Here is a 21568-nt window from a genome sequence, read left to right on the forward strand (position 1 = left end):
CTAAAAACGCTTTTAGATAACTAAAATCGCTTTTACACTTCGTTTGGTAGAAAGATTTAGAAGTGCGCTTATAGGTTATAGAAGCGGTTTATGGAGAAGCACCTGTTATGTGCTTCTTTAGGAAGCCCTGTCAAGTACTTTTTCAAGAAGCACTTGGATTTTCTTATGAAAATTTGAACATCTTTATAATAAACACACATTTTCTAGAAACGCTTATAAGCACTGAAATGTGAGAGTGCATTTACATTCTTATCCCATCCACGCCATCTCAATGGAGTGTGACAAATTCATGCCCCATTTATTTCCCCTAAACTTAAACAAAAAATAATAAAAATAATAAAATGAAAAAGCCATTTTTTCTTTTCTTTTTTCACTTGACAAGCCCTCTTGCTACGACAGCTTCCTTGATAACGTTGAGGGATTGTACAATATCATCACACAATAGGTGGGGATCAGGAATTGTCTCTTCATCCACTGACAGAACAATAGTCATCTTGTTTATGTAACTTTGGAAGTTAATCACCAATGCCTGTAAATTAATCAGTCCTAGTTAATCAAATGCTACACGAAAGCATTTAATTATACCCATAATTAATGAGGAAAAAAACAAAAACAAAAACTTACATGTGGTTGACCATAAGAACTTGGAGCAAGGAAAGCCATTGGATGGCCATAAAAACCAATTTCCTCAAGTGGACCAACCAGATTGGAGAAGCACATTGTTGTGTGGGAGATAATTCTATGGGATAGAGCACTTGCCCTCTGTTAATTAAACATGGATTATTATGGCATTTGCACGATAATAACGTACAGACATCCGGATGAGAGAATAACTAATAGATTAATTATATATACCTTAATGCCAAAGAACTTAAGAACTAGTTCTGCAATGGAGAAAGTGTAAATGGCTTCAAGAGAATGTTTCTTTCTGTCAATTGTGGTCTTGGCTTCTCGAATATAGTCTAATGGATCATCTCTTAAAGCAATTGTGAAAGGAAGGAGGACATAACCAATCCAATTGCCCCATTTTGCTTCTGTGTTCTTCTCCATCATATCAGCTAAAGCCTGCACTCGCAAATATATAAAAACAAATATTGAAGCTTCAAATGATGATTTTGAGAGCTGCATGTATTAAAAATCAAACATATTAATTAATATTATTTACCTGAATTCCTGCTGCTGGTCTAATGTTAATGAGCAAAGTTGATCTGAGGCGAATTTTCTCAGGAAGATTGTTTTTCTTCTCAGCTCCACTGTCCTTGTTCTCATTGTCACCTAGGTGGCCACATGCAACAATGGAAAATTTTGATTCATGGATTGCATAAATATTTAAGAAAATTAAAAAAAATACGATATTCTAAAATAATTGCAATGAGTTTTTGATAGGCATTTTAGAGATGGAAGTTCACCATATCTTCTATTGAGGTACCGGGACAAACCAGCCTGTGTGACCCCCAATGCAACATCATTTATGGTCTGCAAAACTCATAAGCACTTGAACATTAGATATGAAGTTCAACTAGTGAGGAAGGAGACGTAATCGAATTAGAGTAATGCTAGAAGGATCACATTAGCAGAATTCATGCCGCAGTTGATATTTTAATTAACAGTTGACGTAATATATATGATCCTTCTAGTATAATTCTATCGAATTTATTAAATTGATCATGTTTCCGTTACTTCATAGTGTAGAGAAATTTACTTACCAAGTTCATTGCATTCTTTATTAGCTTCATGTCGTCCAAACTCAGAGTCCGATAAACAAATCGTCGAGGGTTGAACTCACTGCCCGGGGGACCTTTAAGAGGTGTCTTTGTGTCCTCCAAGCACAACGCAGTCAACATAAACATGAATACATCAGCAAAAGTATTCCAAAAAAATTTCAAAACCCACCAAGCCCCAAAGATGCACCACCAAAATCCTCTGTTAAAAACCCTCTTATCATCATTTTTCTTCTTCTTCACTGGAATGGTTGGGAGAGCCTCAGGGTTTGAGATTTGGCGGGTGCAAGCGAGCAGAAGAGACATGAGAGACGTGCCATCGCCAAGAGAGTGGTGGACTCTGAAAATACCAGTGCCCTCTGCCTCGGAGGTTTTGAGGTTGAGGAGGTGTAGGTCCCACAGTGGCTTTGACTTGTCAATGGTTGTCTTGCTGAGGTTGTAGATGTAGTCTTCAACAAATTGGTCTGGTGACTCCATGTTTGGATCCAGGTCTGGAATAATTATGTGCTTGTCTAGATCCACCTCTGTTCTGACCCATTTCATCTTTCCTTCATTTTTCTCATCCACAACCTGTGTTGTATAATAAATGGCACCAAAATTAAGAAGAGAAAGCTTATTTTAAGACACAAGTTCTAAATAGTCGAAGTCTAACATTTTTTTATCTAAATTACCGACATGTTTGGGGTTGCTTCTAAAAGTGCTAAAAATGCTTATGACAACTAATGTTTCGGTCATAAAAACACTTCCATGCGCTTTTCCAAAAAAATACTTCAAAGTACTTTATCAAGAACCACTGCAATTTTTAATAAAAATTTTTGGTCATAAAAACATTTTCATGTGCTACGTTGGATGTAATTAATATAACATATATGCATACATAAGTGACATCATGTGATCATATGAACTTAAATAATTTGAGTTTTGTTTGGATAGTAAATATTTACCAGTAAACTAGAGAAGCGAGGGTGCCTGAGCAAAGTGTGGGGCAAGTTGGCCTTACAAACCTCAGGGTAAATCCTAGTCTTGCACCCCATGATTGCTACAATATGCAGGTTGAAGTTTGGTTCGTGAAACAAACGCGCCGCTGGGCTCAATGGCTCTTCTTCCACATTCATCATCTCCTTGTTGCAGTTCCTTATGTCCACGCCAGCTTCTCCTCCATCTCTTCTTCCCTCCTCCTCCTCTTCTCTCTTCGTTTTTATAGGAGTTGGCTTCCTCAACCTAATACCTTCCTCAGTCTCCATTTTTTTTTTAGGCTTCAGGGTAATGCATGCCTGCAGGCTCAAGATTATATATCTATATATATATATATTCAATATTATTTTTACCTTTTTTTTCCTTAATTTTTTGGATAATCAAGTCATTATGATTTACAGGTGAGTTGCTGACCGATTTATGTGTCTTTTGCTGAAGTAGAAAACAATCGGTAATTAATTTCTCACTAGAGAACAATAACCGTGTGATGTAAGTCCTGATCCTGATCCTGATCATCAAGGTTTCTGGATGCGGTTTCCGTTGACCCTATCGCCACGTGGTACAATCTCAATCAATGTCATGATATCCAGGTGGCTGTGATGTTTGACCACCGAAACAGAGAAGCATCTGCAATTTTCCTTTTTTTTTTTCCTTCTCAATTTTAACTTTTATTTGTAGGATAAGAAAATATATAAAAGTTTAAAGTTTAAACAGCTCTTTGTTAATAAGAAAATTAAGCCAATAGAAAGAATGTGCAAAAAAAAAAAAAAAAAAAAAACAAACCGTGGATACAAATCAGAGCTGATCATGGCTAAGCCAGGAAGCCAAAGGCAAAAAAGCCATAAAGTTAATCGCTCTTTCTTTCGTCATGGTAATTAATGAATAAAGAAATGGTAAATCATGTGAATCAAAAGAATTACTGCTGCCATCCTATTTACTGACCAAATTCTAACTCCTCCTAGCAAGGAAAATTAACCAACCAGACTTCCCTTCCCTACTTGGACCAAGCAACTGCTTCAATCTCAGACTGAGCACTTCTGTACAGCTCTAGCCTCTTTGCAAGGGACGTCCGCCGCTGCATCACTGCTGGGTCCTCATCCAGCAACTTAGCCAACTGCCTTGCCTGCAAATAAATATTGATTAAGTACATGTTATCTGTATAAAGCCCGAAATGGTGAAACATTCAAAAATTCAATACTTGATTGAGAGAGAAATAACTGACAAAATTCGTTATCCACTTTATAATTTTAGGTTTCTTTCAAATACCACATAAACATTTGTTCATATTTTTATGTAATTAGTCAAATTGGCACACGTTTTTGCTCGTGTCAAGAGACTAGTTACTTTAATACAATCCAGCTAGGTTTTACCTCTTTTAATATTATTTTAAAAAATATTTCTATGTGTCTCATGTATTGAAACCTCACCTCCTTTGCACCCAACTCTGCGAAGAAATGATCGAGCAAGCAGCGTTTGGCCTCTCGTACTTGGCAGTAGACAATGGACTTTGGAATAGCAATCCTTAAACTCGAGCAAACCATGTTGACATAGTTCAAGACATTGTGTCCTGTTTGTTTCAAAAATACAAAGAAACCATGGTTAAAGTCAAAGTAGCATAGCATTAGAGTGAGAAAGTCAAAGTCAAAGTTGAAGCAAACTCACCAACCCGGCGGAGGTATGAATCATTGTATCGATCGAAAAGTGAGACTGTGGGATTTCCACCCTTCTCAATATCTTGAGGAAGCTTGCGGAAGAAGTCAACGGTCAAGTAACCACACTCCATATCAACCAGCTGCAGAGTGGCTCTCTTGCTTTCTTCTTTCATCCTTTCCAGCGACTCAAAAGCTGCATTTGCAACTTCCACTCTTAAAGGGGGATACTGCTTTAGTTCCTGCATACATATATGCCATGGAAGAACCGTTCAATTAAAAATAAAAGATTATATTAGGGAAAAATTAACGTAAGTATTTCTTCTCTCTGTCAATCTTGGTTTTTACTCAATTTCTAAAACCTAAGAACATTTTGGATATTTTATAGGCAATTCAAGAATTCAAGGTGATGTTGAGGGACTTGCCGTTGTCTCACTTATAGACTTCTGAGCCAAATCCTTCAATATGCCATGAACCTGAAATTGGGAGAAAACATATCAAGCAAATCGTTTCAGGCACTGACACAGAATATATGTTATGTAATGAACCACTCACTCATATGTTGAACTTGTTTTTTTAAGTTTCCGACGTGCGATTTTATATTCTTCAACAAAATATTCCCGAGGTTTAAGTGCCTAGGGAGATTACAGGTGAAGATATGTACGCATACCGCATCAACAGCCGCCTCTGCAGGACCTCTGATGCATATCAGTGAAGATTCAATAAGGCGACGGTATCCTTGTTCAGGAGCAATTAGATGAGGCTGATATCCATCTGCTTCAGTAATTAGCTTTCGGATGTTATCCATTGAAAGTTGCTTGTCAAATTGCAACCGCTTCAAAGCAGCTGGAAATTGATTATCAAACACACCATAAATTTTCTCACCACCAGAGCGCCTGCAGAAATTGAACCCAAGGTTGAATAAGAAACTAACATGAGATGAAAACAAAATTTCAAATAGGACAATATGCAAGCACGAAACATACACGCCATCGAGATGTTCTTTAAATATCTGATCAAAAGTACGAGATATTTCCATGATCACATATAATTTTCCCTACATGTCGAAAGAAGAGATCAACTTATGTAAACATTAATTAGCAAGATAAAAAGGAAACGGATGAGACGAAGAGAACAATGTGTATGTATATTCTTACTCCAGCATCAGCAGCAATGGGCTTCCCAAGTCGGCTTAGTTCTGATTCTAGTTCACCAATAGTTTTGCTGATGAGAGATTGAAGGCCTGGAATTCGTGACTTGATGACAACTTCCAAATGCTAAAAATTTGACACATTTTGTGCTAGTAAGATGTGTGTCGGTGGAACAAAATAAAAATGTGCTTCCCTAAAATTAACAATCTCAAAGACCAATACTTGTGCATCAAACTTCAACAACAATTAAACCATATGTAATGTATTTAGGAGAACAAACCTGCATACCTTAGAAAGCACCCTTCCTAAATGCTCAGAACCCATCCTGTTTGCAAGATGCCTGTACTCTGTGCTACTTGCAAAATATTCACGCTCTCTACGCCTAGCAGCAATCATATCAATGCTCTTGTTTATGTCCGCTTGGGAGCGATTGACAACACCAATCCAAGGGAACTGTAGCTTATATGATCGTCCTTCCAAAATCTGACAAGTAAAAATAAAATAAACCCTGGGAAATTAGAAACTCTGAAGAGGCCACAGTGAAAATGAGAGGAGACTTTTGAGTACAAAATAGATGATGAGAGCCAAGAAAGTTGCTGCATCTAATTGCAACGTCATCTTCATCTTGAAAATTATGAAAGCCTAAACTTTTACTCACTTTTCAAGTTCATCTAAATTAACTAAACTATCTCATTTGCAAACAGGACATACCACAAGAAATAATATCAACTAATATCTGAAAATCAATAACATAAGAAAATACCATTCATTACCTTTGCAAGAGAAAAATAAAGCTAACGACAACTTTCACCTACTCCAACAAGTCATGCCACAATGAAACTAAACCAAAAATATGAACCTTACAACAAAAAAAAATGCATGTCATTGATCATCACAGAACACCACCAATCCATTTTACTCAAAACAGAAGGCTTCACAACAAGGGCTCTGAAAATGAAACAATAAAAAGGTCACCAAGTAGCTAAATTACTTGATTCCACATCATTTAAAAGCAAACAGGTATGGTCCAATTTTATTTTATTTTATTTTTTTCCGTTTTCCGCTTGGCTACGAATTTGGAAGCAACTTACATCAACTGCATTTGTACCCTGGTCCATAAGATCAATCTTTGTCAGAACTCCAAACGTCCTCTCCCCTGAGAATTGGAAACCAAACTTAAAATCAATGCGCATGAAAGGTAATCTTCTCCTAATAAGTTAATCTGCAACTTTTCTAATGACATATACGTGTTGACCAATTGAATACTAGTGCATTTCTCTAAACAAGAGGAAACAAGACTTAAGTAAGGTTCTCGTGAAACAAATGGAATCTTGACTTTCCTGTTTGCCAAGGTTCAAGACACATGTAATGTAGTGTTTTATATACATAAATCAATAAAGATGAGTATCACAAATTAGAACTTAGATATTGGACTTCAAATATAGATGATCACCTTTCAAATGAAAAATCTTTCTGCAAAACTGTTTACAACAATTATGTTCATCTATAGAAAACAAATTTAAATGAAAACAAACTGTTACTATGATCTCCAAATTGTGCGATTCTGCTTACTTTCACATCACTGCTGCAAAATTTTAACTAATCTTACCTTTAGGGTCTACTTCACGAGAGATCTTAATTGCATCAGACGTAGCAAGATCTTGGTTAGCAGGGGAAATTGCCAGAATAATACAGTTGGGCTGCAATAAAAGGCATATAGTAAGGGACATCAAGTGCGCAATTAAAAAAACTGACTCAAAAAGCACATAGGAAATCCAATCAAAACCCTTCTTTATTATGCAAGTCTCATAAACTAATAGCTAAAAGATATGCTCAACAATTCTGTAAACAAATTACCTTCTCAATGAAGGCCCGAACCATATCCTCGATGTCCTGCACTGTGCCCTCCGGTTGACCATCTACAAGACCACACAATTAACACGTTCCTAAGTCCCAACTATTTTGAAAACGTTGAAAGGAAATTATAACTCACCAACAGCTACTTTTGTGAGTCCAGGAAGATCAACCAGTGTCAAGTTCACAACTGCCAAGCTCAAACAAATCATAAACATAAATCGAAACAACTTTAATAAAAGCATTATGCAATTACTTGAAGAAAAAAAGAACAACTATAAAAGAGAACAATTTATCGTGAGCTTAGTGAAGATAACAGAGAAAAATTTAGTGAGACAGAATTAAAACGATGAATAAAGAGAACAATTGCGCGAGCTTCGGAGAATACGACCTCTCTTTCTTTTTGTGAATATCATCAAATCAAAAATATTCAAATTGGCTATGACTCAATCTCACCATTGGGGGAGAAGATACTAAGATGGATTGGGACGCTTGAAATAGCCTTCGAGCGGCCGGTCTCTCTGTCAGTCTCATCAGATATCTCCTTCCTCACAGCAGCTACAGATAGAAAAAATACAAGATTTTGACATCAACGACGAAAGTCACAAAACCGAAACAATCTGCACAGATAATAATAAAGAAGAAGAAGAAGAATGTACCAAAATCAGTGAACCTCTTCCTTGGGAGATGCATAAACTCTGCGTATTCTCTTCCTTCATCGATCTTATGCAGCTGCAAAACCAGAGGACGACGCGTAACAATCCCTGCGCACAACGTCTTCGAATCAGAATACGAAACGCATAATCAACACGTTCGCGTAAGAAACCAAAAACAACAGCGTACCTGAACCACGAGGAAGAAAGTCCTTGCCAACAATGCTCTCCAACACCGACGACTTGCCGGAGCTCTGTGAAGCCAAAATAAATAAATTTGTGAGAATTGTGAAATTCGAAGATTCGAGAAGATTGAATTGGAGAATAAGAGAGAGGAGAGACCTGGCCTCCGACGACGGCGATGGAGGGCAAGGAGTCCCAGAGAGTGGGCATGGCGCTCTCGTCGCCATGGTCACCAAGAGCTGTGCACGCCCTCTGTATTTTATTCACCAGCGATATCAGATTCTCCATTGGATGGATGAACGAGTGGGATCGGTGAGTCGAGTCGAGTCGGATCAGTCGGACGTGAGAGAGAGAGAGAGAGAGAGAGAGAGAGAGAGAGATAACAGAAATTTGGATTGGAAGTTGGAGAACGAAACGACCGGAAATGGAATCTTGGGTCGTTGGTGCGAAAATTTGTAATCTATCAAGTTTGAAAATTGGGTAAGTTTTTGGGTTTAGCCCAAGCGAGGTGTGACCGATTCTACCGCTGATAATTTAATGGACTTTAAACGAAGTCTATGTGAGCCCAATGTTTCTGGTGACCTTTATGGGAGGCTATAATGAGGAGTTTAAAGTGAGGAGACTATTTGATGAGATAATCTCACCATTAACAAATGTAAAGAAATCATGGGGCTTGAACATTTTAAATGTTTTGATGGTGGGATTGGCCTCCACAAATAGCCTCCTCACTTTAAACTTCCCATTGTAACCTCTCCCGTGAACTTTATCAACAAACCTGCTTCAGATAAATATGGATTTGAATGTTGTATTTCCTTTGTTCTTTTTACATTGATGGGCACCCGAAAACGTTTTTTTCTTTTATAAAACAGGTCAAAGGAAGATGAGTAATTCAAACTTACAAAAGGTGACTGCAATTGGATGAAGAGGAGTTAGAAATTGGAGTCCTGTAGAAGTTGTTTACTAATTCACTCGAGTCAAAATTGAAATCAGTTTGATTAATAAGATGTGAATTTTCTAAATCTATTATTTTATGTAATAGTTAATAATAAAGTGAATGAGAAAATTTGGAATTTAGACATTACTGTGAATGTACAATAGGTAAAAAATGGACTCTTGATGGGTCGTTTCTCCAACAATTATATCCTCCAAAATCAAGAGTTTTAATATTTTGTGGCGCTTATGCTTTCATTCCCATATGATTAGCAAACACATTAGTAATCCATAAAAGGCACTAGACTTAAAAGCTTCCACACAGTAACACATATTGATCACAATATAGTATAAAAAGTCACATATACTTGTTACCTTTTATCAACAATGAACTATGTTACAACGGAAAAAAAATCCGGACAAGGGAGTATTGTTAGAGATGAAGTTTAAGTTGAGTCGTATGATCAACATCAAACAAAAGATTTGTATTAGCTTTTATCCAACTTTGTAGATCAAAAAGTAGAATTTATTTCGTGGATTAGAGTTTAAGATGAGATATAATTTAGATTATACAAATTTTGCACAACATATTAGAGAATCGATTTAGTTTTCCAATGGGAATGGGGTACCTATGAAAGATGCAAAGGGAAACTCATGAATTCTCCATCAATAAAACCTTCCAATCTCACTTCTCTTGTATGTTGGCAAGGTCTATGCCGGTAAAATTTTTAGGACTAAATTTTCTTTTTAAATAGTATGGCCGCGTGGCTATACTATTTATTTATAATAAAAAAGGGTGCGCCCAGCACCAAGGTGCCATGTGTCAAAACAATAAAGTCGGGCAGGTATACTATTTTTTAAAAAAAAATTAGAAAAACGAGTAGAGCCCCACGGCTATACCATTTCTTAAAAAATAAAAAACAATCTGGTATAGCCGGGCGGCTCTACTATATATATATCTATATATATAAAGCAAAAGGCAGAGAATGGTGAAACATTCAAAATACCAGAAAATGCCCTTTGTTAATTCAAACATTAAGAATTGAAATTATTAATTAAATGAGGATAATATAGTAAATTCACATTTTTTAATATTAAAAAAATTAAAATTAAAAACAAAATAAGATAATAGGTCCTACTTTGATGGAACATAACTACCTTGTTATCTTTTATTAATTCTAAAAATAAAATAAAAAAGAAAAAGAAAACCAATTGGCACATGCGTGAGCATGTGTCAAGGGGCTAGTATATAGAAAGAGAGCGAGAGAGAGAGAGAGAGAGAGAGAGAGAGAGAGAGAGAGAGAGAGAGAGAGAGAGAGAGAGAGAGAGAGAGAGCCGCCAGCGCCTATGCGCCACGTGTCAAAATGGTAACGCCACGTGGCTATACTATTTTTAAAAAATATTTAAGAAAAAAAGAGTGTAGCTGGACGGGTTTACTATTTTTTAAAAAATTAGGAAAAAATTGCGTATAGCCGTGCGGCTATATCTTTTTTTTAAAATATATATTATTTTTATTCAATAATATGTGAGAATTATGTGTATAATACGTGAATTTCGTGTGTCTTATTGAAATTTTTGAAAAAAAATATGTGTATTAAAATTGAGAAATACGTGCATACGTGTTTAATACATTATTTAACGTGAAAGTTCTAAAATCTGTATACCGGTAATAATTCTGGAAAAGTAAAAAATCAAAAAAGGACAATAGATTCTCGAGTAATGGCGTAATAGTGATGGATAGGGCTCTTGGGCTATGGACAAATTTAATTAAGACACCCAGACGATTTCACAAAAGACTTAATAAATAGAAATTAATTATTTTGTGGAAAATTTCTTCAATTATTTAATATTAAATAATAATTAAAATATAATTACTAATTAAAGTAATTTCAAAAATGCTAAGATATTACTTAATTACATATATTAAATTAAAGAAGTAGGCCAAAAAACAAAAGTAAAGAAACTAATTTTGTATTTTTAAAATAGAAAAAAAACATGTCTTAGCGAAATTTCGTTGGCACAAGTGTATGCCGGCGAAATTTGCAGGATTAAATTTTCTTTTTAAAAAGTATAGCCGCACGGCTATACAATTTATATATAAATAAGGGTGTGCCCAACGCCTAGGTGCCACCTGTCAAAATGTAAAGCCGGGCGGCTATACTATTTCTTTAAAAAATTCAAAAAAAGATCTAGTATAGCCGGGTTATATATATATAAACCCTCCTAACGACTATTGGGCACGTGTTAAAAACGTAAAGCCGTGCGGCTATACTAAAAAAAAGGAGTATAGCTGCTCGACGATACTATTTTTTAGAAACACTTAAAAACTGAGTATGGCCATGCAGCTATACCATTTTTATTCAATAATATGTGAGAATTATGTGTATAATACGTGAATTTCGTGTTTTTTATTGAAATTTTTGTAAAAAAATACATGTATTAAACATGAAAAATATGTGCATACGTGTATAATACATTATTCAACGTGGAAGTGCTAAAATCTTTATACAGGTAATAACTCTGGAAAAGTAAAAAAATAAAAAAGGGACAATAGATACTCGAGTAATAGCCTAATAGTAATGAATATGGCTCTTTGGCTATAGAGAAATTTAATTAAGACACCCAAACAATTTCACCAAAGACTTAATTATTTTGTGGACATTTTTTAAATTATATATATATTAAATAATAATTAAAATATAATTACTAATTAAAGTAATTCAAAAAGACTAAGATATTACTTAATTATATATTAAATTAAAGAAATAGACAAAAAATAAAAGTAAAAAAAATTAATTATATATTTTAAATAAAAATTAAATAGAAAAACCTCTCCCGACGAAATTTCGGGAAGAGATGCCTATTCAATTTCCAAAAAAATCCAAAATGTTGAAAATGTACTCTCAAGAGTCTCTAGCATATTCCTTCCTCATTTGGACGTCCAAGGGCAAAATCGTTAAAATGACCCAAAAAGGGCATTTTCCCTGCCACAAATTCCCATCCCATATAAATACCAGTCCTCCCCAGCTCATATATTCTGCTTTCCTCCACTCTCAAGCTTCCAGAGCGATTCACAAAGCCTGTAAATTGCTCTCTCTGAAATGCTGACTGAAACCAAAGGCCTCACATGGACTCAGTTGTAACAAAGCACGCATTCAGTTCCTTCAAGCTCGGCCCCTCACAGACCCAACAGCCCCTTCACACCACCACAACACACTTCTCCTTCTTCAGATTCTCTCACTTCAAAAAACTCAGAAAATCAACATCTTCAATCTCTTGCTCTCATATACCTCCTTCCAATCCCAGACGCCCAAAATCCATATGGGATTCTCATAACTTTCCCTTAAATCCCATCTGGTTCTTGGTCCCAGTCCTCCAAAGCATCAGAGTTTTAGCTTCTTCACGAACCCAGAAGTGGGTTTCTTTCTTACAGGCTTACAGAGGCACGGAGTGTGTTGTACATGAAAAAAATAATGATTTTTTACATAATAGCGGGATTGGAGTTGCTTTGTTAAGCGTGACATCCAATGCCAAAGTAAAAATTAGTCCTTTCGTGGCTCAATTGGCTGCGAATCCGACCTTTGTTTCGGGCTTGTTCGCGTGGTTTATGGCCCAGTCGACAAAGGTGTTGTTGAATTTCTTTGTGGAGAGGAAATGGGATTTTAGAATATTGTATGCTTCTGGAGGCATGCCTTCGTCGCACTCGGCGTTGTGCACGGCTTTGACGACCTCTGTGGCTCTTTGTCATGGTGTTGCAGACTCGCTTTTTCCTGTTTGTTTGGGGTTCAGTCTCATTGTTATGTATGATGCTATTGGTGTTCGACGACATGCTGGTATGCAAGCAGAGGTAAGAAGTCAATTTGGGTTCTTTCTATTTTGTATATCTCTAACATATTGAATCTTTGTCTTTCGGGATGTTTGTTTTGTAAGCTGGGTTTTATTGACAGGCTTTTGTGATGATTGATTAGTGTAATATGACAGTTGAATATGATTAACAAATTGGAAGGTTGAGAGTTAATTGATTAAGACCTTGGTTTGGTTGGTCATTCGTTGCACTTGGAACTCTTGGTCTAAATGTTGGGGTTTAAAGTAATAATGTTACATCATGAGGTAGATGATAGATTTTGCATCATTGTAGTGGAGCCATACAACCCATTATCCTCATCCAGAAATGTCTTTTTTCTGAAAGCAATGAGCCATGAGAGAATTCAAAAAACTGAAGTGCCAAAGCGCAATTCGATATCCTTTCATTGTAATTTGATGTTTGAGTTACAGGCCTCTCCGTAATCACAAATTCAGTTATGTTTAATAGTTCTCTCTGACTGGCCGGTTGAATGTGCAATGTATGTGAGTAGTAATTTTTAGTTTTCTCTAAACAAGGTGCTGTAGGATTTATGCCTGTTGTGAGAGTTAACAATTTGTGTCAGGTCCCATTGATCCTAATATAAAGAAGGTCCCTCATGCTTTTCTGGGTGTTTAAAAGGTGAAGAAACAGAGAAAACTATAACTTCTGTGGTTAATGTGTCACAGAGTTTATAGGAGGGCATGTAGCATTGGGTCAGGTCTAATAACTAGGAAAATTTTCACATCTAAAATTTCATGGAATTGAACCTAGGAAAAAATCACAAATCTAAAGTGATATTAATGCTAAAATTTGTATGAATGAGAGGACAATCTAAATTTTGCAGCCTTGCAGTCATAATCTTTGTTGATTTTCCTTCTCATCCCAAATGGCAACCAATTTTAAATTTTGCTGGCCTCTTATAAAATCTGCAAATCCTCTGTATTCTGAGCAATCGTGCAATTAGTCATCTTATAGTTCTGGTAGGTTGCTTAGTTATTTACTTGTTTCCCTTACTTGCCAAAGACCATTCTCTTTTTGGTGTGTGTGTGTGTGTGTTATTTGACTTACCGATGTTGTATTTTGATTTTCTTGTGAATATTTGTGACTGCGATGACACAGGTTCTTAATATAGTCGTTGAGTACTTGTTCGAAGGGCATCCCATCAGCCAAAAGAAGCTCAAGGAACTGCTTGGCCACACTCCCTCCCAGGTTATTGCTGGAGCTCTCCTCGGCATCGTAGTCGCTTGTGTTTGTTGTCAGGGAAGCTTGGTTGCTACCTGAGCTGACTTTGCAGGTAATTTTGGTCAGATTGTGTTGACACACACACCATTCTAGTGTTGACATGGCCACAGAAATGATTGTACTCGATTTCTTCATTCGATATCAGATAGACTTTGGTTCACAAAGTTGACGACAGAAATGTTATTTTGTAGCTCTGAAACTGTTAGAGCCATGCCTGACTATAAACAGAATTGAAAAATGTATACAGAGACCCTAGAATGAAGCAAGCTTGCATAACTATCTTGCCATCCGTAGTTAGAAATTTCAGAGACTTTGCTAATTGCTTTGGAAGGTCCTAGGCCAGATAATTTGCTTTATGATGTTGCAGAATTCCAAAAATGTTGGCCAGAAATTTGCCTTCAAAGGACTGTGCTGTAAATTTGCATGCAATTTGTATATAAGTGAATAGTTGACGATGTTGACATTTCCTCCATGGAAGTAGCTGCAAGATTATTTCCTTTTACCAATAATTCCGACCAACATGGTTAATGGAAGCCGAGCCTATGCATTTAGATGTCGTGTATTTATCAACATTTGTTTTAAAACTTTGTTGGATCAACTGAAGAAAACCACATGACACACCATGCTCTTCAAAAGTTTATGTAAAACTAAATTGCTCTCCCTTGAGAAAACAGAATGGCCGTATTCTACCAAGGAATCCAAATTAGCGTCATGAAAGATATAACGAAGTTAGATAAGCCCACGTGTTCCAGCTCATGTAATGCGACACCGAGGGAGGAAGATAAGGAAGTTGTAGATTCTAAATGAATAAAATAATTTCCCCACCCTCTACTCTACCATCTTACATCTTATCAATACGACTCAGTAGTAAAATGTTATAAAAGATAGTTTCGTTTTCTAATTTATAAAGATGACGGCACACTCGAACTTGTAATCTCTTCCAAGTAATCTCTTCCAATATTATATTTCAGAAATAACAATAATAAGCAATGTCTTATATCAACGAAATTTCTGTCCGATATGTCATCAAATAATAGAATGGCAAATAACCTCGGACTCGCACTGACCAACAGGCGTTTGACCAATACAGTACAGTTTGCATGGATTAATTAAACAAGACACATATAAGTCTCCAATTTTGGCTTAATTCCACCACAAGAACCATAAAGAGATTTTCCACCAGTCAAAACAAGGAGCAACAGAAAAGTTTGAAGATCAGAAACTCGCAGGGAAAAAGAAGGAGAAGGTTGATTGATTTTTGTTGAGGTTGAATGGGTTGCTGCAACTCGAAGAAAGAGAGAGCCAAAGTTGGCCAAAATGCCAAACCAGCATCTGGGTTGGAGCATCCTGCTCTTCTTGCTTCCAAAACCCCCTGTGAGTTTAATTTGAACATTGATTGGTTTCATATGTGTTCACACTTTCTGCTCCCTACCAAATATATTTTGTTGATTTTGTTAAATTCAAGTGTGGAAATCTGATGACCCATTTATGTTTTGGCATTTGGCAGTTTCTGTGAGTGAGGTGGAGTCTTTGTATGAGCTGTTTAAGAAACTCAGCAGTTCTGTAGTTAAAGATGGGCTTATACACAAGGTGTGCTTAATTTCCTCCTTCTAGTGTTTTAATTCTTCTTGAAATGAATATTATGTGAATCATGTATTAATTTATAATCTGTCGTTCTTTGAACTAATTTTAGATTAATTTTGATTAATAGGAAGAGCTCCAGCTTGAACTTTTGCAAAATAGCAGTAAAAACCTCTTCTTGGACAGGGTATGTGGTCTTAATCTTTTTTTTTTTCCTTTTCACTTTTTAAGATGACTGCCGGATTTTTATTTTATTTTTTTCATGTACCAGAGGAAAGACTTTATGAAATGCAGCGATTTCGATTTACAGAACCTTGTTTTGGATAAAGCTCCATATGATATAGAGCTCTAATTTCATTAAGACTCTCATTCCTAAAAAAATTATGTTCTGCCATGCTTTGTAGGTATTTGATCTTTTCGACGTCAATAACAATGGTCATATAGAGTTTGAAGAATTTGTTCAAACATTGAGTGTTTTCCACCCAAAAACTCCTGATGCAGTCAAAATTACATGTAAGAACTAGACTCATGATTTTAATTCCCTAGCCTTTGAAATCTTCTGCCACAGTACTTTTCGAACTCATATGTGGACACTAAAATGGGTATATCTATGTGGCAGATGCTTTTAAGTTATATGATTTGAAGCACACTGGTTACATCGAGCGTGAGGAGGTAAGTACATTGGATTCTTACTTTTTGCTCTTGGTTGTTCATTGAGTTAAAAGATCTTGGGGTACAAGTTTTTCATTTTCCTGTGGACTAGCTTTCTATTGAAGACAGATAGATATTCTTGATTGTGCTAATTGGTTAGTCAAATTAATTAAATCAGCTTAGTTAAGACCTCATACTTATAACCTAAAAATCATCATCATGTTCTGTTTATTTTTAGTAACAAGTTTAAATTTGTCTCTAAATTAAGGTACTCATATAGCAGCTAACTATTTAATGAACTACAGAAAGCTAGACAATTGTAGAACCAGCACCTTACATTCTGGTCTTTGATCTAACTTTGTTTTCACGATTGAAAGAGTGATCCGGTCATCATTCATCAGCCCTGCGGACGATCACTATTTTCTGAATACAAATAGTATGAAGAGAGATCAAATTTCTTAATTGTTATCTTTCATGTTCATGATTTTTACTTTTAAGTGACATAAAGCCCCTCTGTGTTAAAAACAGTTGAAGGAGATGGTGCTGGCTCTTTTGAACGAATCTGATTTGATTCTTTCAGATGATATTGTTGAAATGATTGTGGACAAGGTATGGATTTGACTCCACTTGATAATTGCAGTTCCCCCATTTTCTGTCTCGATGATCATACTTTCTTATATCAATGTCACAGACATTCATGGAAGCAGATAGAAAAGCAGATGGCAGGATTGACGAAGAAGAGTGGAAGGAATACGTAGCAGATAATCCTTCTCTACTGAAAAACATGACTCTTCCATACTTGATGTATGTTGTCCTACATTCTGCAAACCTTGTCTGGTGTTTGGAAATACACAGCTGAGCAAGTCTTGCATTTTTTAGATCATCCCCATTTCGTATTGCACCGCAAGCATCTGCATTTAGAATGCAGATTCACTAGCCTTCAAGTTTTTGGAAAAGTTTAGAATTGTCATCTCCTTTTCTGTTTGCAGGTGTGATTTTCTTTGGATTTTAGTTTTGATATTTCCATATGCACTTTCAGGGACATATCTCTAGCATTTCCCAGCTTTGTGCTGAACTCTAAAGCATAAAAAATCCGAATTATAGACATGAAGCCAGAAATATTGCCGCATCGAATATAGAATATGGAGAAGCATACACTATCCTGTTTGGAAAAGTTTTGCTGACAAAAGATGAAAGAGGATGCTCATCACAGTAAAACAGGCCAAATATACAGTGTAAATATAGCTTCACTGCTTGGGAGCTTCTATACTGATAGACCACCATGGACACGGAGATTCTAATTCTATATATATAGTTGTTCATATTTGGGTTGAATTTCACCGATTTGTAAGGTCAAAACCAAAATGTTCTCAAATGTATAGCATCATAAATACTGCAAATTCTAGAAAAGTATCATGCCCCTTTCTTTTCTGTTTTTGTTTTCCATTTTGAACCAGACTCAGTCATATACAGTTTATCAACATGTCAAGTCACAAGTTACAATCAAAATTGTCTCAAGTTCAAATTTTCTCCTTTTTCTCTTTTCTCATTAATAAAAAAGAAAAAGAGCCGATCACGAAGCCCAAAAGCTGATCTTCAACCGGCCCAACTTGCCCTTATTGTAAAGTCCAAAAAGATAATTATACTTGATCCACCAACTTTAGCATATTCTCAAAACTTTTAACAAAGTTAATTATTTTATTCTTTCAAAAACATAAATAAAAAAAAAGATAAATAATTTTTTCATTTTTAAAAATGCCAGTCATGGCTGGCCTGGCCCATGCTCAGTGCAAGACCAGCTTGCAGCGGGGGTTGGCAATCCAACTTTCCTACTTCTAATTCCGAAGAATTTAAAGCTCCATTTCTTTTTCTTTAGGTCAAATCAAAGGTATAGTTCCTAATTTTACCCAGTCCGTTTTAGAAAATCTTAATTAGCATAATCAACCCATCATTACTCATGTACACGTGGCAACCCCAGATTGGACAACACACGTACTTCAGTGTTTTCATTTTTCCCACCACATCCTGTTAACTTGGTCAGCACTCTAAAAGCTGTCGTGTAGCTTCTGAGAATGTTCCTTACGGCAATTAAAATTAATGGAAATAATAAATGCTCAATCGTCGTCAAAATTCAACCCCTCACCCCTCCACTACGCATATCTCAGGCGGCTACACGCGTCTTCTCTCTCTCTCTTCTTGTCCATCTCTCCTGTTGTCTTTCAAAATTACAAACCTTAGCTGCTATACGACAAATCCTAATCGAGCACCCTTCACTTCTTCAGTTCTTGGTAAGAATCGAAATCTTTGTTGATAATTTTTTACTTTTTTTTTTTTTTGGATTTTTGGCAATGGTGCTGTAACTCTAGTTACTGGGTTTTTGATTTGCCAATTGGTTTCTGGGTGCTCACTTTGTGTTTTATTTATTCCCAGGTGATGAATTTATAGTGTTTCTGCCTGGGTTGCTTTTTCCCCTTTGTTTTGGAGGGGGAGGGGTATTCAAGTTTGTTCCTTTTGCTGTATAGTTTGTGAATATTGAATCTAGGGTTTGTTTGATCATCTGGGTAGCAATCAGGTGGTGAATTTAGGATTCGGAATGGCTGCATTGTTGTAAAGTTGTGAAATTTTCTTAGGGTTTGAAAGTTCTGCATTGATTTGAAGAGCTTTTGACTTTCTTGGAATTTTTCAAATTAAGAGCAAAATGTCGTCGGCCGGTATTGCTGCTCTTACACCGGCTCATAGTGAGCCCATGTTTTCGCAATCGTGTCTGTCATCAAATGAGTCGATTATGATATTTCTCTCTGTTTCTGGATCAACTACTCCCATGAGTGTTTTGGAATCTGACTCTGTTGAGTCAGTTAAGTTTAGGATCCAAACCTATAAAGGGTTTGTTGCTAAGAAGCAGAAGTTAGTTTGTGGAGGTAGGGAACTGGCTAGGAGCGATTCCATACTCCGGGAATATGGGGTAACAGATGGAAATGTTTTACATTTGGTTCTTAGGCTTTCTGACCTTCAGGAGATCAATGTTCGAACTACTTGTGGGAAAGAATTTACTTTCCACGTGGGACGTGGTAAAGATGTTGGGTATGTTAAACAAAAGATCGCCAAGAAGAGTAAAGAGTTTGTTGATCTAGAAGAGCAAGAAGTTGTGTGTGATGGAAAACTACTCGAGGATCAGAGACTTATTGATGACATATGTAAACATAATGATGCTGTCTTACATTTGTTGATTCGGAAGTCAGCAAAAGTTCGGGCCAAACCAGTTGAGAAGAACTTTGAATTGTCTGTTGTGGCATCACATTTGAATGATGGGAAAAGTTATGAAGTTGATGGAGATAATGTGAAGCGACAATATGATGTCGGTGAGCAAGACTTTAGGAGAGGTTATGAAGTTGATGAAGAAGTTGTGCCAAGAAAACCTCCTGACAGGGATTTTTTGTTCGAGCCTGTCATTGTTAACCCCAAGATTAAATTACCATCCCTGATTTGGGATATGGTTAATGAAACATCTAACGGATTAGATAGTGGGAGTTATCCAATCAGGTCCATGGAGGGTACAGGAGGAGCGTATTTTATGCTCGACTCAACAGGGCAAAAGTATGTATCTGTTTTTAAGCCGATTGATGAGGAGCCTATGGCTCCAAACAATCCGAGGGGGCTTCCATTGTCACTTGATGGGGAAGGATTGAAAAAGGGAACAAGAGTTGGAGAAGGAGCATTCAGGGAAGTTGCAGCTTACCTTTTGGATCACCCAAAGGGTGGGCATCGCATGCTGTTTGGTAATGCAAAGGGCTTTGCTGGGGTCCCCCCAACATTTATAGTCAAGTGCTTTCATAGTGCATTCAACCATCCCGAGGATGCAATTGTCAAGATTGGGTCCTTGCAGAAGTTCATGGAGAACAATGGAAGTTGCGAGGACATGGGCCCTGCCGCTTTCCCAGTTGAGGAAGTCCATAAAATTTCTGTTTTGGATATTAGATTGGCAAATGCGGATAGGCATGCTGGAAATATTTTGCTGAGCAAGGAGAGTGAAGGTGGCCAGACTGTGCTGATTCCAATTGATCACGGGTACTGCTTGCCCGAAAGTGTACGTACTGCCTTCGCTTCATTTTTGCTTAACTGAGTGATTTTATGTGTTTTGTTGCTGTGTTTGACATTTATTTTTGTTTTGTTTATGTGTGTTAATTTGTCTCTGATTTTATTTTTGTTGTTCCTGCAGTTTGAAGACATTACATTTGACTGGCTGTACTGGCCACAAGCACGCAAGCCGTATGCCGATGAGGTCATTGATTACATAAAATCACTGGATGCAGAGGAAGATATCGCCCTTTTGAAGTTCCATGGATGGGACATGCCACCTAAATGTGCTCGAACACTTCGCATTTCAACTATGCTTCTGAAGAAAGGGGTAGAGAGGCGGCTCTCTCCCTTTGCCATAGGAAGCATAATGTGCAGGAAGACCTTGAACAAGGAATCCATCATTGAGGAGATAGTGCAAGAAGCGGAGGATTCTGTGCTTCCAGATTCAAGCGAAGATGCTTTTCTTGAGACTATATCCGAAATCATGGATTGTCGCCTTGATGAGATCGCTAGATCACCTTCTTGATGATAATGCTACTGGATCATGTGGTGAACGTAGGTATATAAGTGTATATGTCATGTGATTGACGTACATATGTTTGTGTGGCAGGCCGACTAGATCTCCTCTTGCCCATACAAACCTTGACTTCTTCAAGAATTTCATCTTTGTTTTTTCATTGTAGACCAAAATCCATTTCGTCCTTGTTTTTTCCATTGTAGACCAAAGTCCATTCCGTATTTGTTTTTCCATTGTAGAACAAAATCCCTTCTGTTTGACCTGTAGAGGAGGTCATGTTTCGTGATAATTTCTCATGCTTTTGTAATTGCACCTCAAATTTGTATTGATAATAGAAATTTCATTTGTTAGGTTTGGGATGTTTTTTTTTTTCTGTTCTTTCTAGATACTGCATGTACCTAAAATGTGTATACAGAGACAACCAAATTTTGATAAATGTACAACAACAACTAATAGAGCAGTAAATAAGTGTGAATTTGTTGGCCTAAAGGTATTACAGAAATACAATCCGATTGATTTTGGTTTTAGTGAGCCATCAGA

At 36.6% G+C, this 21568-nt stretch overlaps 5 protein-coding genes across 5 annotated transcripts; 3 read left to right on the forward strand and 2 right to left on the reverse strand.

Moving 5' to 3' along the window:
- LOC18786283 (O-acyltransferase WSD1) lies at positions 175-2965 on the reverse strand. The gene is made up of 7 exons (XM_007219196.2): positions 2666-2965; positions 1707-2291; positions 1410-1476; positions 1166-1275; positions 856-1065; positions 625-762; positions 175-529 (listed from the first exon to the last, which is right to left on the reverse strand). The coding sequence occupies exons 1-7, from the start codon at positions 2963-2965 to the stop codon at positions 371-373; spliced, it is 1569 nt and encodes a 522-aa protein (XP_007219258.1). The 3' UTR covers positions 175-370.
- LOC18785807 (dynamin-related protein 1A) lies at positions 3390-8636 on the reverse strand. Its single transcript, XM_007219392.2, has 16 exons — positions 8346-8636; positions 8194-8257; positions 8010-8114; positions 7807-7908; positions 7490-7540; positions 7354-7415; positions 7106-7196; positions 6588-6652; positions 5785-5979; positions 5503-5622; positions 5332-5402; positions 5016-5241; positions 4771-4821; positions 4359-4587; positions 4124-4263; positions 3390-3819 (listed from the first exon to the last, which is right to left on the reverse strand). Exons 1-16 carry the CDS (start codon positions 8472-8474, stop codon positions 3691-3693), a joined length of 1830 nt encoding a protein of 609 aa, XP_007219454.1. The 5' UTR covers positions 8475-8636; the 3' UTR covers positions 3390-3690.
- LOC109947693 lies at positions 11986-14663 on the forward strand. The gene is made up of 2 exons (XM_020558460.1): positions 11986-12963; positions 14080-14663. The coding sequence occupies exons 1-2, from the start codon at positions 12244-12246 to the stop codon at positions 14239-14241; spliced, it is 882 nt and encodes a 293-aa protein (XP_020414049.1). The 5' UTR covers positions 11986-12243; the 3' UTR covers positions 14242-14663.
- On the forward strand, positions 15296-17863 carry LOC18786700 (calcineurin B-like protein 7). Its single transcript, XM_007221010.2, has 8 exons — positions 15296-15576; positions 15710-15792; positions 15914-15970; positions 16188-16296; positions 16403-16455; positions 16963-17043; positions 17126-17238; positions 17474-17863. Exons 1-8 carry the CDS (start codon positions 15474-15476, stop codon positions 17520-17522), a joined length of 648 nt encoding a protein of 215 aa, XP_007221072.2. The 5' UTR covers positions 15296-15473; the 3' UTR covers positions 17523-17863.
- LOC18786416 (phosphatidylinositol 4-kinase gamma 4) lies at positions 18487-21387 on the forward strand. Its single transcript, XM_007220494.2, has 3 exons — positions 18487-18722; positions 18865-20518; positions 20651-21387. Exons 2-3 carry the CDS (start codon positions 19133-19135, stop codon positions 21035-21037), a joined length of 1773 nt encoding a protein of 590 aa, XP_007220556.1. The 5' UTR covers positions 18487-18722; positions 18865-19132; the 3' UTR covers positions 21038-21387.

Source organism: Prunus persica, chromosome G2 (genome assembly GCF_000346465.2).
Source record: "Prunus persica cultivar Lovell chromosome G2, Prunus_persica_NCBIv2, whole genome shotgun sequence".
Classification (NCBI taxonomy): Eukaryota; Viridiplantae; Streptophyta; class Magnoliopsida; order Rosales; family Rosaceae; genus Prunus; species Prunus persica.